Source organism: Geospiza fortis, unplaced genomic scaffold (assembly GCF_000277835.1).
Source record: "Geospiza fortis unplaced genomic scaffold, GeoFor_1.0 scaffold909, whole genome shotgun sequence".
In the NCBI taxonomy this organism is placed as follows: Eukaryota; Metazoa; Chordata; class Aves; order Passeriformes; family Thraupidae; genus Geospiza; species Geospiza fortis.
The window spans coordinates 499850-517682 of record NW_005054520.1 but is presented as its reverse complement, the minus strand read 5'-3'; the positions used below and the strand labels follow the sequence as shown (position 1 = coordinate 517682).

Genomic DNA, 17833 nt, shown 5'->3' with positions numbered 1-17833 from the left:
CTCAGACTTGCAGAGCACAGGTGACAGCCAGGCTCCGAGACAGCACCATGCCAAACGAGAGGCTGGTCCCCCTGAGGACAGCGGGAGCACTCAGGTACAGCCTCTGGATGCTGTCCAGGACAGATCCCCCGAGACTGCCACGGAAGAGATGATGTGGAGGAGGAAAGCAGGGTTGCTGCACAGGTCCCTCCCACCCAAAGCAGCGTGGGCTTATTCGGCCAAAGACAATGGCTACACCAGGGCCATTGTGTCTCCTCCGGCGGCCGGGCCGAAGCCCTCCCAGAGGTGGCAGTCCCTGCCCACGCAGAGCAGCACTTCCTCCGACCCAGAGACCCCTTCTCCCCAGGCCGTGACCCAGCTTCGGATCTCGGAGTCGGGGCTGCAGCTCACGCCCCCACCGCCGCTGCAGGATGAGGAGGACGACGAGGTGTTTGTCGCGCCCTTCTCCCCGCCGCCACCATCCCGTCCTCTTCCCGAGCTTGGCTCTTGCACTTCTGCCAGCGGCACGGAGGAATTCCCACCTCCTGCCCCTCCTGCTGAGGGGAACAGGGCAGGTGGAGACAAATCCCCCCGGCTCCCAGAGGAGGCCGGTGTGAGGTAAGGGCATGCTGGAGCGCGGCGGCTCGTGGGGTGCAGGGCCATATACAGTAAGATATGCGGGGCTGGGACAGATGGGCTCGTCCCTCAGGCCGTGGGACCCCCAGCTGCTGGCCAGGCTGGGAGCTTGCACGTTGTCAGGGGACAGGGAGTGGCAGACTCACTGCTGGTTCACCAGCAGGTGCTCTGACAGGTGCTCCCCAAAACCCCCAGGACAGGGGATTATGGGGGAACACTCCTGGGCTGGTTCTCCCTGCAGATTTCAGTGTGGTTGCTTCTGACTCTCTCCAGCACAGAGCTGGAATGCCTGCTGGCTCCTTCCAGTTACTTGGTTTTGAGAGACAGCTGTGAAAATCCATGATGGGTTTCTCCAAACAGTTAGTATTTCCCAGAATATATTTTGGACTTGGCACAAAATAATGCTGTCATGAAGCAGTGACCATCTGCCAAGAAATGACAATGCAAATATGTCACAGTCAGGCTGTATAGGGGAATTCTCCTGAAGGATAGGACTTTGGGCGAGGTGCCCAGGAGGTTTAACTCAGCACAGCTTCCCTCGCTCCCAGAGAGCTGCTCTGATATCCATCTGGGAAGAATCTGGCCAGGGCTGTAGTAGTGACTGGCCTTCCAACATAGCAAGGACAAATGGGGTAGAGGCTGCTCAGGATGGCACTCCTGGGTGGGGACGTGCAATGTCCCCAGCCTGCCAGTGGAAAACAGAGTGACTTGGCATTCGCTAGTTTTTTCTGTGTTGGAAGGGCAATCTAGCAGTGCCCAGGTTGAAGGGACAAAACAATTCTGGTGCCAGTGGCCTCACACTGTGGACCCTCCATATTGGAGTGAGAAGCGAGACACGAAAACAAGTGAGAGAGAAGGAAAACTCACTCCTTGTAGGCCTTTACCATGTGTTCACAATGGGAGTCTCTGAGTGGTAGGTTTCTCTTCATCTCACAGAATGTTTCTGTCCATAGCAGCTTCAAAAGCTTTCCCAAAGCCCTGGCTGAGAGGGAGACAACAGGGTTGGGCACCAGCACCAGTGAAAATAACTGGCCAACCCCATTAAAGAGGACTGGCTCTCCATCTGCTGTGGATCAGCAGCACCAGTCCCCTGCTTCTCCTGAAGGGCCTCAGAGCACTGACAGACAGCCCATAACTCAGCCTGAAGGTAACTCCAGAGAGCCAGCATTGGAAAATGCCAGCCTGGACTCTGGGATAACCAGCACAGCACCCCCCGTGAAGGCAAAGAACAAGACGCCAGAGGATATTAAGTCAGAGGCTCTAGCAAAAGAAATTGTCCATAAAGACAAGTCTCTGGCTGATATCCTGGATCCAGATTCCAAAATGAAGACGACCATGGACTTGATGGAAGGGATTTTCCCCAGTGGAAGCAGCATGCTGAAGGAGAACAATATGAAGAGGAAGATGTGGCAGACACAGGCCAGCAGGACGGCGGTGGCGGGTGACACGTAAGCGCTGCTGGGCAGAACTCCCTGCTCCCTTGCTTCTGAAATTTGGCCTGTGCCAAATTTTTCTGCATGTCTGTAGGTGAGAGTGAGTTGTGCAGTTCAGATGTGAGGCCTGGCAGGGCATTTCCAAGCAGCCTTTCCCATGATCTGGGCTCTGTGCTTGGGCTCTGAGCTCACCTCTCTGGGCTGTGTAGAGAACGATGCTGAACTTGGGAACAGAGCAGGAAATGAAACGTCCCTGGAGATAGAACTGGATTTTGCTATCTGAACCTTAGTAATCTGAAGCAGTTCAGTCCAAAGCAAAGGAACAGAGATAGTGAAGTAAAATCAGGATGAAAATAATGGCAGGCACAGAGATAACAAGAGGCCAAATTCTGGAAGGAGGGTTGAGGGGAGCTGCTTATTACAAGATCAGCCCAAGTCGCCCAGTGTGGGTTTTTTAAGACAGAGACTTCCAGGTGGCAGCTGGAGAACTGTCCAGAAGTCAGGTGTACTGCATGAAGCCAGGTAAGGGCAGTCTGGCCACCTCCAGCAAGGTCAATCCTGTGCAGCGCTATGTCCAGTCACCTTTAAACCCTTTGCTGTGCTGTGCTGGGACCCCCTGATGGCAGGAATCTGCCTTGTCCTGGTGGGTAATCACCTTGGAAGGTACCAGAGAGGGAGTCCTGGAAAACCATGGGTCTAAACACTGGGAAAAGTCAGGCTCAGACTGAACTCTTGCTTTTTCTTCACTCTGGTGTAGGAGAGAGGAAAGGGAAGCTCCTGTCACCCTGGTCACCTGTCCTGCTTACTACAGCGTTTCAGCACCCAAAGCAGAACTGCTGAATAAAATCAAGGACTTGCCAGAAGAAGTAGGTGAGGAAGAAGAGCTGCTGGACATCAATGAGAAAAAGGTAAATTCAGCACACAGTACTGTTTGCTGCTCACATTCCTGAAATAATAATAAGCTCTGAAGTGCATTTCTATTTGATGTCAGCTTTTGGCAGCACCCAAAATTGCGTGGGAGCAATTAGGCCACCTGTGAAGCTTTGTGAGAGTGACCCAAATTGTAAAAGAGAGTTAATCTGAATTACTCACTGCAGATTGAGTACCAATCTTGCACCACCCTGAGGCGGGCCTGATCATACCAAATACTGAGTGTACAGACTGTCAGGAGCTGTCCCTGTTCAGCAACAAGGAAGGAAAAGGGAGAGGCGAAGCAAGCTGGGTGAGGGCAGCATGAGTTGGAAACAAAAACAGAGTCCAGCAAGTGACTGCACTGAGTGCAGGAGATTTTTTCCCAAGGACTTTCCTCTTCAGTGAAGTCAGTTTACCCATTTCACCTGCTGTCTGCACTCACTGCATCCAAAGAAACATGGGTTACTCTTTTTCCCCCGGACTGTTGTTTCTCTGCCCCACTGAAAGCCAGGTGCACCTCAGTGGCTCAGTCAGCACAACCTCCATGTGATGGCTTGGAAGGGCAGAGAGCAGGCAGGAGAGGAGGACACATTTTACTCTCCTACTGAGCCTACATTTCACTGTGGAATGGCCCCCTGCTGCTCTTGCTGCAGGCTTCCATGCTCTGCTTCCAGGGCTTTTGAAGGGCCTTCTAATTTGCCCTGTGGTTGTCTCACATTAGTTACCTGGTAATTACAGGTATGCTGCTTAGCTCCCACATCCCAGGGGCCACAGGCTAGTGTTTGTGCCCTGTCTGTGCCTCTCCTACACACCTCCTACCTTCCTGTCAAAAGCAGCCATGCCTGCCTCTAAGTCTAAACCACCCCATGCTGCCATGGACAAAGTGGCACAGTCCAGATTTCATTTTCTGTTCACCACCTTTTCTTTCTGTGGAACTGCACAGATTCTGGGTCACAAATACACAAGTGGGTCAGTGATCAAAAGCATTTGCCCAGGGCCTTTGCCTGCTGCTTTCATCATGTGGCCCAAGGCACTGGTTGTAGCACACCCAGCTCCAAAGGCAGCCCCTGCCACATCCATAGCATTCCTTGGACTCCCTTCCAAATCTGCCTGCTCATACCAAGGTGAGAGGTGCAGAACAAGACAAGAGTGCTGCACCATGAGCCTACCATGGAGGGCAAGTCCCAGCTTCACAGGTTACATTTGCATGGAAAGCCAGGAGGAGATGGGAGTGATTAGGCCCAGGCAGCACAGTCTGGCCCCTTTGCTCATGGTCTGTGTGCAGGAAAACTTGCACAGCCTTACCTGAGGAGGGGCTCCTGAGGGCAGCACCTGTGGGAGATCTGGATAAACCAAGCACGTTTCCACTGTAAGTGGAAAGAAGCTCTGTTGGCTGGTATTTGGGATTGCCCTTAGGAGGTGGGATTTAGTATTGCCTTTGCTCCCTCTCCCCTGAGCTACCCTGCTAGCAGTGGAGGTCATTCCAGGGAGTGGATGTTTGTTTCAGGGAACATTAGTGGCCTTTTGCTCAGCCTTTGCATGCGTGTGGCAGCAGAGGGCAGGCTGTGGTGCAGGCACAGAGCAGTGCACGCCCAAGTGTTCCATCTAGTGGTGTCTGGCCTTACAGAGCCATGTGCTCCTGCTGCCAGAGCAGGTGGGAACCCCACTGCCAGCCCACCCGGGGCACCAGGGCCAGCTCAGTGACCCCAGCCTCACCAGTGTTTGAAAATCCTTCCTCCTCTGGAGCAGGACTGCCTCCTGCCTGCAATGACACTCAGTTGTGATGGAAAGAGGACTTGGAGAGAATCTTTTCAGGCCACCTTGTGACTGACTTGTTCCACCCTGCGGTGTTTGTGCGCAGAGTAGGTGAACACACAGGTGTTGGTGTCTCAGCAGTGCAGGAACTGGAGACACTGAGAATCCCCACCCATTGTATGGAGAGCTGCTGCTGCTTGCTGTGCTCTCAGTTCCAAGTAAACAGAAGCAGGAATTGCAAGCCCTAGGCCAGAGACTTGCTTCTGCATGTGTCTTTCCACTAAATCCTAACAGAAATTGGGATCTCCTGCACATGTGCAGCACTGCTGTTTCTGGAGTAACCGAACCCCAGGGGCCTCCTTTTCTTTGGCAGGGAATAGGTGTCAGTGTTTCTGCAAAATGGGTGTGTTCTCTGTGTTCAGACACTGAGTAAATCCAGAGCATCTTTGGTGTGAAGGCTTCCTCAATGCCTCTGTGTGTGAGGCACTTGTTTGGAGCAGTTGAAGGTGTTTCAGGCTGGGTGTGAGGAGCACATCAGAGACATGGCTGCAGCTCTTTTCACTCAGAGGTTTTACAGAACATTCATCTGTAGGTAGCTGGGTATCAGAATACAGTACACCAAATCAGAGATCTCTTTTATAAATGTTCATGAACAAATACATCCTCATGCAACCTGATGGGCTGCTTGGGTTTTCTCCAAGGTGGGGAATTTCAGTATTTTCTCTGTTTCCTCCCTTCTTTGTCAGCTGTTGCTGACCTGACCCTGCTCCTCAGGACCTGCAGCCATATCCTCTTGTTGTCATCACCCATATGAGCAGGGTGATGCTGGTAACAACCAATGTGGCAATGCTTCCCCTCCAACAGGCTGAGCTCATCGGGAGCTTGACCCACAAACTGGAAATCCTGAAGGAAGCCAAGGAGGGCTTGCTCGAGGACATTAAGATGAATAATGCTCTCGGGGAGGAGGTGGAGCTGTTGATCAGCACGCTGTGCAAACCCAACGAGTTTGACAAGTATAAGATGTTCATTGGCGATCTGGATAAGGTGGTGAACCTCCTGCTCTCCCTCTCGGGACGCCTGGCCCGCGTGGAGAACGTCCTGAGCAGCTTGGGGGACAACGCCAACAGCGAGGAGCGGGTAGGTATAGGCACAGCCGCGGCCTGCTCGGGCCTGGGGCAGCAGCCGCCGCCACCACGGCATTACAGCGACCTCCAGGGGCTGCCAGGAGGGCAGCACGGGGCTCTCGGTGCCTCTGTACCAGCAGTTGCTCAGGCATTGTCCCTGGGAGTCTTAATCCCCCTTTGTATAAATGGCTGGGATCCTGCAGCCCTTGTGTGGATGCAGAGCAGCTGTGTTGGGCACAGCCACATTTTAACATTTTTGGGGTGGTTTTGAAACCAGATTTTCCTGGTAGTTGTTGCTTTCACGCGAGGTTTCCTGACTTTATTGCAGCACTTTCTGCCTCCCATTGGCAAGGATGTTCAGAGTCCAGTTCAGTGGGGGTCACAGTCACTCCGTGATGAGGAATTCATCCTCCTCTCCCAGGCTTTTGACTGTGCTCTGGGAGCTTAGCAGCTGTCTCCAGAGGTGGTGCTGGGAGGCAGGAAGGGCTCAGGGAGTGTGGTGCTGCTGGTACTGAAGGGCTCTCTCTGGTGTGCAGAGTTCCCTGAACGAGAAGCGGAAGCTGCTGGCTGGCCAGCACGAAGACGCCCGGGAGCTCAAGGAAAACCTCGACCGTCGGGAACGGCTGGTCTTGGACATTCTGGGCAACTACCTCTCTGAGGAGCAGCTCCAGGACTACCAGCACTTTGTCAAGATGAAGTCTGCACTCCTCATAGAGCAGCGGGAGCTCGACGACAAAATCAAACTGGGCCAGGAGCAGCTCAAGTGCCTGATGGAAAGTCTCCCCACGGACTTCACACCCAGGGATGCAGCAGCAGCAGCTGCCCTGGCTGCAGCACTTGCTACCTCCTCCGGGGCCGGTGGTAAAACACCTCCAGCAGCCTCTTCCTCACTCTAACCTGGCCTCTGTGGAGCTGGGGTACAGCCCTGCCCGAGTCCCTTTAGTCCCATACTTGGCAGGTGGTCCTCTTCAAAGGCCATGGACAGAGACAGATCTAAACCAAGATTTTAATGAAGGAAAAAAGAATAGCAATAATAAAGGTTTGATCTTCCTTTCCTTCCACCTCTGCTTCCTGGGAACTTAAATCAATGTGGAGGGAAATCTCCTCCTGCCTGAGATGAGGAAGAATCTCACAGGAACTAAACACATGACCTTTAATAAAAAGCATGACCTCCTCTCTTCCCTCCCTTTTCTGCCTACCTGACACCTCATTAAATAATGAAGGATCTAAGAATGAAGCCTTAAAAATAAAACAAACCCATTTTACTGAACATTATTGATATTTATATTTTTTAAAGAACAAGACAGAATGTGTAAGTTTTTGTACATACTCTGATCAGTTACTTGATTCTACTTTGTTCTGTATGTAGAAAAGACATTTAATTTTGTATTTTGTGAAGACCTTAACAAAAAGAGGGAACCCCAAAGATAGTCATGCAGTAGCTTGAAACATCGTGGTTTTGTTGCTGTTGTTGTGGTTGTTTTTTAATATAATAAAGGGCTACCAGAAGCAGCTTCACCCTGTTTCAACACATGCTAAAGATACCATTAAGTGGCCTTGCAAAGGAGATTTTGGCCACAAAAATAACAAATTTTTCCTCTTCTGGATCCTGTGATCCTCTGAGTCTGGAGTTCAAACTTCTTTTATGGCAAGCTACATGTCAGGAGTCCAAGGTAGCATGAAGCAAGGAATTCACTGCAGGAATGTGGGGGAAATTCTGTCTTTATTTTGAATACTCATAGCTGTGGCCTGTGTTTCTGTTGGAGCCTGAAAGATTTCCCTGAGGTGTGACAGGGATCTCTGCTGACATGATTTATAGGCCCTGCTTTGAGTAGAGTTTCAGGGAAACAGCGGGGGGAGCTGTTTCAATCCAATCAACATTTCATTTGCCCTAAAAAAACTCCTACCCACTGCTGCAGTTTAATTTATTAGATTTAAAAACGCTTTTAATCCAGATTTTTTTTTTTTGCAGCCACCCTTCCATCTTATACTTAACAAAACAATTCACAAAGACATGGTAGATCTGGGAGGTGTTTGTGTGTTTTCCATTTAGCAAGTTCTTTCCTGAAAAATACAAGTCCTGCACTTTATCCCCAGGTCAGGAAGAGGCTCCATCCAAACAGGATCTGCCTGTTTGCTCCAGAAACCCACATGGCTTCAGGGGGAGCACCTCCAGCAAGTTTGGGGTGGACAAGGCAAGTCCTGTGTGTGTTCCCACAGTACAGAGAAACATCAGCTAATGAGGCAAGTGATAGTCACTGATATTTTTATAACAGCTTATATTTTCAAGTGAGAAATGAGTTAAAGCCACAATTTTTGTTCTAAGTGCATAAAAACTCTCTTTGCACAGTTTTGTTCAAAAATCACCCTCCTAACTGCAAAGTTTATTGAGTTTAGTAGAAGTACACCTTGATATGAATTTAAAGGTACTTACACATCAGGCAAGCCTGAAGATTTACTTCTCAGCCAAAAAGATTTACTTCTTTTACCTCTGGCAAAAAGTGGAGTGCATTCGTTGCTCTTTATCCCACCTTGCTTTTCTGTTGTGGCTATGAAACTAGAGGATAAAGGAAGCCCAGAATTTTCTGGACTGATTTTGTGGGACAGGAATACCAGGGATAAAATTTTACACTTACCGTCCAGTCCTGGTAAATTTACTGACACAAATCTGCATTTTGGGTCTGGCTACATGAGATTGTTAATACTAAACCTGTACTGAAGTGGCTGCAATGAGGAAAGCCAGTACACTAGATATAGTGAGCACAATCTGCTGTGCTACTCCTTCCCCAAAAGGCACCTCAGGGAAGGGGTTCTCAGCAGCCTGGCAATTTTTGCTAGAAATAAACTTTATAACAGAAACATCTGGTTTGGATATTGCTCTGGAATGCCCAACATCCCACCCTGCCCCAGGGATGACAGCCTGGCCTGTTTGCCAGCCTGGGGGTGCTCTGTTTGTAGGTAACAATGGGTGGGACTCCTTCCCAAGTCAGTCTGTGGTACCTGGATCAAGCATCTTCTCCAGAGCTGTCTCCAGGTAAGTCATGGACTGCTCAAGGATTGTGTGACAGCCACCTTCAGCTGGCCACAGGCCCAGTGGGAAAGCAGGATCTCCCTTGGGTGACTTGAGGAAAACCCTGGTAAGGACAGAGCAGTTACACTGCTGACACATGGTGCCAGCTCCAAGTAAAATCTCCTTGTACAAAACCAACAGCGTTATGTTAGATTTGCACATTAGTTAGGAACAGCCTCTCTCCTGGGTCAGCATCCCTGAAACTATTATCTCCACTCAAAGCAGACCAGCTCTCAGTGAGGCCTCACGTGCTTTCAGCAACATGCATGTGATAGAAGCCAGGAAAATCTACTCATCCAGCTTCAAATTGGCCTTTTTTTATCAGAGCCCTCGGGCGACTGGCGGTCACAAGGAATTCACATCAGATGCTTCCCTCAAGACTAAATCTAGTAAAGAGTGTTTACGTACCAGGGTCTGTTGGTTGTAAATTTGCACACAAGATCTTTTGTGAAGGTTACCTATAAAACTGGTCCAACCCAGAGCACAACAGTTTATGTGTCAGTTTATCCATCATCTTTACAACTCAGCTGCTGTCCTGATTGTTTAGGCTGGTAATTAAGCAAGTAAAGCAGACTGGATAGCACTCCATCCCCACTCCACATAAATCCTGTCCTTTGCAGAACAGGGAACAGAGAGCTTTTCATCGAAGAGCCCCTGCTTTAAATCCGTGTGAGCAAACTGAGGCACACCTAGAGACCCCATCCCAAGCTCCTCTGTGCCTCATTCATTCACCCTGCAAGGCAGTGTTTCCATAAGGGCTGTTTATCCCTTTACACCCCTCAAAGGGGACGTGTCCTGACTGTGGCACAGTGTTACGGCTTGGCTGTGTTCCCACAGGAGTGCTGCTCGTGCCTTTGCACACCAACCAAGTGTCCTGCAGCTCTGCTGTGTGAGGGGGTTTTTCTATCCCTGTGTGACTGAACAATCAGCCCTTGTGTTGTGCAACTGGCTGTGTGTCTGTGGCCAGCCTTTGTGCAGCTTGGTGTGCATCGGTGCCAAAACCCATTGCAAAAATCTGCTTTCTTCTTGCCCATTTCAAGATGTCGGGGACATGGAGCCAGCCAGGCTCAGCACCCTCAGACAAGCTTGAGAGGGGGGTCAGTGTGGCTCTGCCTGCTTTGAGATCAGGAAAAAGGGCTTGTTTTCTCCTACAGCATAGAGGAGACAGGGTACATGTGAGCCAGGCAGCTTTTTCCTCTGTGGTTTGCAGCCTGAGGCCATAGCCTTCTGCTAGGGCTGCACCAAGAAGCAGGGGCACTTCAAATGAGAAAATCCAGCCATACTTGTTAAATTCTTCCTTTTAGCACTAAATGAACTTAGAGAACTGAAATGCAGAAGAAAAAAAAAACCCAAAAACGAGCACGTAATTGAGCTGGGGAGGATTAGAGCTGGTGAAAGCTTGATGGAGTATGGGGGAAACCACTCATGAGGTGCTTGTGCTTTTACTGAGGTAAAATAAAACTTTGATTAAACAAAAACAAAAGAAAAACCAAAAAAACCCATGCAAACCACTAGCTTAGAAAGGATGAAATTGGAATATGAGCAGCCATGAGGGGAAGAAGTTTAGGGAGAGAAAGGGGGCCCTCAGCAGAAGCTGCCTGTGGCTCTTCCCGCCAAATTTGTCGGCGGGAACTCTTTTCCCTCAGGGCCCCCAGCCGCCATCTTAGGGGGCTGCTGAGGAGAGGGCGCCCTGTCCGTGAGGGGCTCTGGATGCCCAGGCCTCACCAACCTCACCTCCAAAAACCTCCAAAAATCTCAAAAAACTTCCAAAAATGAGAGCAGGGCTTGCTGGCTGTCCCTCCTGCTGTGTTTTTATTGCCAACACCTGTGTGGCTATCAGGGCTAAGGAGGGACAGCTGGGCCAGGGCCAGCTGGACAGGAGTCTGGTCTGAGGGAGTGCCGGACAATGGACATCTCAGCCTGAAGCCTGTTGAGAAAAGGTGAGTAAAGTTCTATTTTTTATGCTTTTTTTACTCTTCATGGGGCAGATTGGCAGCATGCAGCTGCATTGGAGGTTTAAGGGGAAAAAAAATCCCTGTTTGTTGGAAAGCAGGAGCGTCAGGCATTTGGTTTCTGAAGAGACGGAATGTGTTGGCCTGTGGGGTACTCACACCATGGGGGTCTCAGCTCCTGCCCACAGCCTGGACAGGACAGGGTCTGTACCCATCTGACCCCAAGGACATCCCACCCCAGCACCATCCAGGCACATGCCCAGACCTCCACTGCACGCTGGGAAAGGGGAATGGTGTGGTTATGGTTCCTGTGTGCTGCCCCCGAACGGCTGTGAGGTAACGCAGCCCAAGGTTTGGGGGCGACTTTCTAAAGTGAGTCCTGAAGTGCCCTTTGGTTTGTACATGTTGGAACTGGGGCTGAGGGAGTGGGAGGTGAGGGCACAAGGGAGGAGGAGCAAGAGCCAGCTAGTGTTACCCTTCTCATTTTTACACGGGTTGTTGGTTCATTTCGTATGTGTACAGAAGAAATTGTCAGGTGACGTTTTGGTTGTAAATTCCATGGGAAGTGACCCTGCTGGCTTCTCGTGCCTCACCGAGGGCTGCCCCTCAACTTCCTAGCACACAGCTCCTGGGTGCCCAGTCCTCGGACTGTCTTTTGAGCCTGTGACAGTCAGTGCCACACGCAGGCTCGTGCAGCCACAGTCACTTGGATGGCCTATTTCTGTCGAGTGAAGTTAATGTGAACTGCTCAGGGAGAGGTTATTTTCTGAGAAGACAAAGCTGCTGAGACATTAGCCCTCACTGCTCTTCTAAGCTGTTCATGAGATTTTAATTCCTGTCCAATCTATTGCTTCCAATTCCTTCTTTTAGAACTGGTTATTTGTTCTCATCTTCCAAGGTGTGAAGTGAAAGCACCTCTCACTTAATCTGTGTTGATAAAATCATTTAGATTAGAAAAGACCCTTAAACCAAGTGCAGCTGTGAACCTAGCACCACTAAATCCACCACTCTGCCCCAAGCGCCACATCTCCACCTTTCCTAAGTACCTGCAGGCATGGTGACTCCACCACTTCCCCAGGCAGCCTGATCCCCTGAAAAAAAATTCTTCTCACACCCAACTGAGTGTCCATGTTAAAAGACAGCCTCACAGCTGTTTTGTAGAGGGTTTTGGGGTCCCATTTTCCCTGGCCATGATGCTGTAAAGAGATAAAATGGTGAGTGCCCACTGTGCAGGATTTAAACTCAGCAAAGAAAGAAAACCTGCACCCTTTGGCCATGTTGTGGTGCTCTCTGCTCCTCCCCAGAGCAAGCAGGGCTCAGGGTTCTCCCAGAAATCTTAACATGAGTTCCCTGTGGTTCAGGAGAGCACACTTGGCAGGGACAAGCGTCACTTTCCCATTCACTGTGACCCTCTCCTCTGCAGCAGGCCACGCAGTTCTGGCTTTCCCGATGGCTCTAGCAGGAGACAAAGCCTGATCACCACTCCAGGAACCAGCCAGGGCACTCTGCATTTACTGGTGTCCCTTAAAGGAGCAGGATTATTTATAGCCCCTGGACATGAGAGCAAAGACTCCAAGCAGCAGGAAATGCTGGCAAAGGGATGCTTCCTTCCTCCCCTTTCTCCTGTTTTATGGTCTCCTGAGTGGTAACTGCCAGTGCTCAAAAGCAGGATAAAGCCAATTAATTCTTGTGGGAAGTCCAGGAGGGGGGTGGCCCCAGGAAGGCGCTGTTTGTGCCCTGAGCACCGCAGTCAGGAACACTTGTGGCTAACCTACCTGGCAGTCAGGACTGCCAGCTTAAGGAAAAAAAATGGGATTAGCTTTATTCTTGTCAGTTCTGAGGCACACAGACCTCACCTGACCAGGGCAGCCATGAGCAGAGACACTCAGAGAGCTCTAAGTTCTCCTGTGCCACTGCTACATCAGGGCTGTTGTACCCTTTCAGTGTCACCCTCCTGACTGGACTTACCTTCAGCCAGGTTGTGTGACAGAGGGAGAAGCAAGGCAAAAAGTGCTCTCTCTTCCCCAACTCCCCACCCCAAATACCCTGCAAAACACAAAAATCCCCAGCCTTACCTGACAGGGCAAAGCACCAGCAGGGCTTGTCTTCAGCCTTCCCTAACAAGCACACCCAAGCCTCTAAACACGTAGCTTCCTGTGCCATAAATGATGCAGTGGATGCAGGGCAGGAATGAATCCCTCCATTATCTGTGCCCTCTCCCCTGGGGGTGTCCAGCTCCAAGCAGCTGCTGCAGTGCAGGGGGGACAGTGCTGCTGGCATGAAGGCAGCCTGTCAGCCTCCCCACAAAGAGCCTGGGATGGCTCAAATGCTCCACAGAGGGCTATGGCTCAGCTGTTGGAGGAGCAGCTGTGCCTAGATTAGCCAGCAGGGATCACATTCCAGCACTGAGCAGCTTTTGGCTAAGGCAGCCTCACCTGCACAGGCTGTTGCTGACTGAGGCCCACTGGCAGCACAGTCACACAGCCACTGAGCCAACCTGCCCAGGCTCCCCGTTCCACACAGCATGCAGGACTTCCTTACTTTCCATGGGTCCTCCAATGCCACAGCAGTCCCAGCTCCAGCCCTGGCTTGGGTCAGCAGGCTGTGGGGAAAGAGCAGCAGCAAACACATTCCAAGGCTTTGCATGAGTACAGAGGTTCTAAGTAGCAGAGACTCTTTACCAAGCTTTTTTCCTTCTTTGTCTGCCTGAATGCAGTTAGTTGTGTTCAGTGCACTCAGGATTAAATGTCCCTGGTAACTCTGCTGGATACAGCCCTGTAGCAGGGAAATGTTCCAGGCACTGACCCACAGGCTGCCACAGGGTTTGTCACCCATACTTGATGTGTTGCTCAGCCCCTGACTGTGCCTGATCCTCTGTCTCTGGCAGTGTCCACACCTCAAGTCATGAGCACCAGGGACAGCCTGGATTCCCTCAAGTCAGTCCTAAGCTTTCTGCCAGGCTTCACCTTTCATTCCACATCTTGTTCCCAGCCTGCCTACTGTTCACTGCTCCTCAGGTACACCAGTGCCAGCCTGCAATGCACACAACTGCTGAACACGTTCTGGGAAAGCAAAGCTCTTGGCAAGAGCACAAGCCATGCCCCGAGTTCCCTGTCAGTCCCCCATCCCCAGCAGGGAGCAGCCCTTCGTGGTCAGGGATGGCACTGTGAACAGCCAACACTCACTTGTTCCTGGCTGGAACTAGTGCTACACTTGAGGAACCAGAGAGGGACCACGCAGTGGAGCCAGCAGGGTGAATGGAGCAACTCCTGCTAAGGCAGCTTCACTCAGTCAGGCTTTGCCAGGCTCGTGTCTAGCTCAGTACCAGCTGCAAGGCTGCAGTATAAGGAGGAAAATGGCTGGATACACATCCCCTCCCTGCCCACCCTCACGCAGCACACACAGAAGCAAGCAGATTAGAGCAGGAAGCAGCCATTGCAAGTTTTGGTTTATTTCACTACACAGGGGGCAGAAAACAAAACAACCAAGCTATAGCTGTTAGCTGAACTTAATGGCTTTGACTTTGAAGTCACCCTCCACAGCCAGGTATTCAATTTTCTCCATGCCCAGCCGATTTGGGAACTTGAACTCTGCCTCGGGCAGCTTCACCGTGGCCTCAGTTTCATCGAAGGAGATGCATATCTGTAGAGAGCCATGAGAGAGAAGGAAGGAAAGGAGGAAGGGATGAAGCTGACACATCACAGCTCCCAGGCTTTGCTCACTCCCACTACCTCCCATCTGGGCACAGGACAGGTGAGGTGGTGCTGCTGCCAAGGCCACGCTCAGCAGCTCAGCCTCCTCCCTGCCAGCAGAGGCATAGGAGGGAGGGAGCTTCTGCAGCCGTGGGATGAGACAGACCCAGTCTGAGTCTGACCTCAGTGCTGTTGCTGCTCTGAGGGGCACAGCTTAGCCCAGAGTGAGGCACTGAGCAGCTGGGCAGTGACTTGGGCAGTGCAGCTCTAGACACTTCCTTGGCTCTTCCCCTGGGGCTCGTTCCCCTTTCCATGCTTGCTCCTTCTGCGCCACACAGGCACAGGGCAGCATTAAAAAGCTGTGCCCTTGGCCCCTTAGCGCTCAGTGCCTGGGCCCAGTGCACACCCCTGGGGCCTCACCTCAATCTTGTCACCATGCTGGAAGGGGAACTCAGCCTTCCTGTCCTCCTCCCCCCACACGCCATCCTCCTTGGAATTGCACACGATGGTGTTGACATCCCCGTGGCAGTCAAAGCGAGGGTTGAAATGCAGCATGAGGGTGTTGCTGTCCTTCCCCACGTTCACAGCAAACCTGGGCAAACAGAGCCAGTGCAGAGGGTGCCAGTGCAGCAGCTCCAGCTGCCAGTGCTGACAAGCTGAACACAGCAGGAGCTCTGGCTTCCCCCATCAATCCATTCACCACCTCACTCACCCTTTGGCATCAGACTGGATCTTCCCTTTGACCTTGATGCACTCACCAGCCTCAACATCCAGCTGAGTAACAACCAGTCCCTGCAGGGCCAAAGCACAGGAGTTAGTCTATCCTAAGGCAAGGCTTCCAATCCTGCTTGGGCCAGGGCACACAGCAGCTCTGGCACACCCAAAAATGAGTTTTGTGCTAGAGGAAGGGCTGAGTCAGGCCCCCTGCCTGTCCCAGCAGCCACGGGGGTCTCCTGCTCCCCTAAGCAGCATAAGGTGACAAGGAGGTGGGGTGGGTTGGCCCTGGCTGGATGCCAGGTACCCACCAGAGCCACTGTGTCACAACTGCATGGGGGGAGAAAATACAACAAAAAGCCCATGAGTTGAAACAGAGACAGGGAGGGAGAGGTCACTCACTGATTGCTGTCACAGGCAAAACAAAGTCAACTTGGGGAAAATAATTTCATTTATTACCAATTAAAATCAGAGCATGATAATGAGAAGTAAAACAGGCCTTAAAAATGCCTTCCTGCCACTCCTTCCCGGGCTCTACCTCTTCCCCGTCAGTGGCACAGGGAGGCAGGAAAGGGGGAGGGTGTTTCTGCCACTGCTCGAGGAGAGGAGCCTTCCCCTGCTCAGTGTGGGTCCCTCCCACAGTGCTCCCCCTCCAGTGAGAGTCCTCCCTGTGAGCTACAGCTCTTCACCAGCTGCTCCAACATGGGTCCCTTTCCACGGGGTCACAGCCTTCCTCGGGCATCCCCCTGCTGCAGCACAGAGCGCTCCCTGGGCTGCAAGTGGATTTCTGCCTGCCTGTTGACATCCATGGGCTGCAGAGGGGCAGCTGCCTCCCCACGGCCTTCACCACAGGCTGCAGGGTGTTATCACAGAGACACTCCTGCCGTCCCTGATGGGCTCGGCCTTGGCCAGCGCCGTGTCTGTCCTGGAGCTCGCTGGCCTTGGCTCTGCCCGACACGGGGGAGGCTCTGGCAGCTTCTCACAGCAGCCACCCCGGTAGCCCCCTCTGTTACCAAAGCCTGGTCACACAAGCCAGTAGTGAGCTACTCACGCGTGTGCCGGGGCAGGTAGGGAGGCAAACTGCAAATTAGCTTGCTCGGGCGCTGCCCCCCAGCCCCCTGACGCCACCCTTGCCCTCATGCCTGCTCCCTGCTCTGCCCACACACAGCCTGCCGAGCTCAGGGTTCCTCGAGTCACTGCACTGCTTATCCCCAAGGCACAAACTCTGCCTCCTGGCTCTGGAATGCAGCCGCTGCGCCCGGGGGGTCTTTCGAGGAAAGGAAAGCTGCGGGAGCAGGGGCGGGTTAGAGTACACTGCCAGCCTGCTTTCCTCTCCTGTTGCATTAAGAGTTAACCCACTCCTGCACCCAAAAGGCATTTTCCCAGAAGAAAAATACACAGATTAAGGGAAAAAAGTATAAAGAGTCTGGAAACTGTAGAGTTGCAAACGGACCCAAACCTTTAGAGTACTTGAGAATATAAACATTCCTCAGCTTCCCCACTTAGATAACATGCTAGAGAAGAGAAGTACGGCTGGTCAGCCCTAACTGTTCCTCCCAAAGCCATACATCAGCCTTACATTTCCTCCTCTCCGCCCATCTCTAGCACCACCCCAAACCCCACAGGCAGCCCGGGCGAAATCCCAGTCCTGCTTGGCACTGCAGCCCGGCTCGCAGGCGGCACTCACTTTCTCCATGCTGCGGACACCGGCCCCTCTCCCGGCACGGAGTGACGCAGCGCCAGGCTCCGGCTGCTGATCGCACCGGGCAGGACCATCACATGGTCGGGGGGGACGAGGAGAGGGGGATTGATAATCGCAGCTGCTGGGCTGGGGCCCGGGCCTCCCAGCCATTTACAGGGGGCGGCGGGAGACCTCTATCGATACTGTTCTTTGCAGACAGCCTGTGTGTGATTTTAAGAACTAGTGATTGCTTGCTTCTGCGTGATCCGTGCTGTAAGCTCTCCTAGCTGCTGTGCAGGATCCCAGGAGCCGGAGCGCTGCTCTGTGCTAGGAGCCAGGTGGCTGCTTTTTGTTCGGCGATCCGTGTCTAAACTCGGGGCTGGGAGTCCTCGTGTTCCTGCTGCCAAGTGGCTGCTTCTGTGTAGACGGGTGGATGCGCTCTCCCAGCCCAGCCTGGTGGGAGACACTGGGTACAAAGCCTCGCTGCTTGCAGTTAAATGAAAGCCGAGGGCTTGGTACCGCCCGTGTCAGCGTTTCAGCAGCGCCTAAAAGGTTAAGGTTGGTGGTGTGGGGCTCTTAAGTAGATGTGAGAATTCAGGCTGCAGCTTTTGAAAAGTAGCACGATCTCGCTGGTTCCATTCCAGTTGCAAAAGGCTCCGGAGGGAAAAGAGAAATGCTTTGTTAGGGGAAGAAGGAGGCCGGGCAGGGCTGTGTGCAGCCGGCAGGACCGGAGAGGAGGCTGATATCCCCGAGGGTGCCCAGCGCCTGCCATTGCCCTTCCCTGTGCCCCCAGAAAGCACCGAGCATGACTGCCCCGAGGGGCTGTGCAGGGCAGGCGGGTGAAGGGGCAGCGGCTGCAGTGCTTGGTGGGGCCGTGTCCCTGGA

The 17833-nt window shown here is 52.3% G+C and overlaps 2 protein-coding genes across 2 annotated transcripts in view; one reads left to right on the top strand and one right to left on the bottom strand.

Annotated features, from left to right (window-relative positions):
* Positions 1 to 7357, top strand: part of SHROOM3 (shroom family member 3) — a 109663-nt gene extending 102306 nt beyond the window's left edge. The window contains 5 exon segments of the mRNA XM_031063648.1: positions 1 to 597; positions 1569 to 2063; positions 2806 to 2956; positions 5580 to 5852; positions 6376 to 7357. The exon segment at positions 1 to 597 is cut by the window's left edge and continues 285 nt beyond it. Of these exon segments, the coding sequence (XP_030919508.1) occupies positions 1 to 597; positions 1569 to 2063; positions 2806 to 2956; positions 5580 to 5852; positions 6376 to 6735 (1876 nt within the window). The 3' untranslated portion in view covers positions 6736 to 7357.
* A 6920-nt stretch (positions 7358 to 14277) lies between these two features.
* On the bottom strand, positions 14278 to 17109 carry LOC102045536 (16 kDa beta-galactoside-binding lectin). Its single transcript, XM_005429046.3, has 4 exons — positions 16955 to 17109; positions 15266 to 15345; positions 14974 to 15145; positions 14278 to 14503 (listed from the first exon to the last, which is right to left on the bottom strand). The coding sequence occupies exons 1-4, from the start codon at positions 16961 to 16963 to the stop codon at positions 14360 to 14362; spliced, it is 405 nt and encodes a 134-aa protein (XP_005429103.1). The 5' UTR covers positions 16964 to 17109; the 3' UTR covers positions 14278 to 14359.
* Positions 17110 to 17833: the final 724 nt, after the last annotated feature.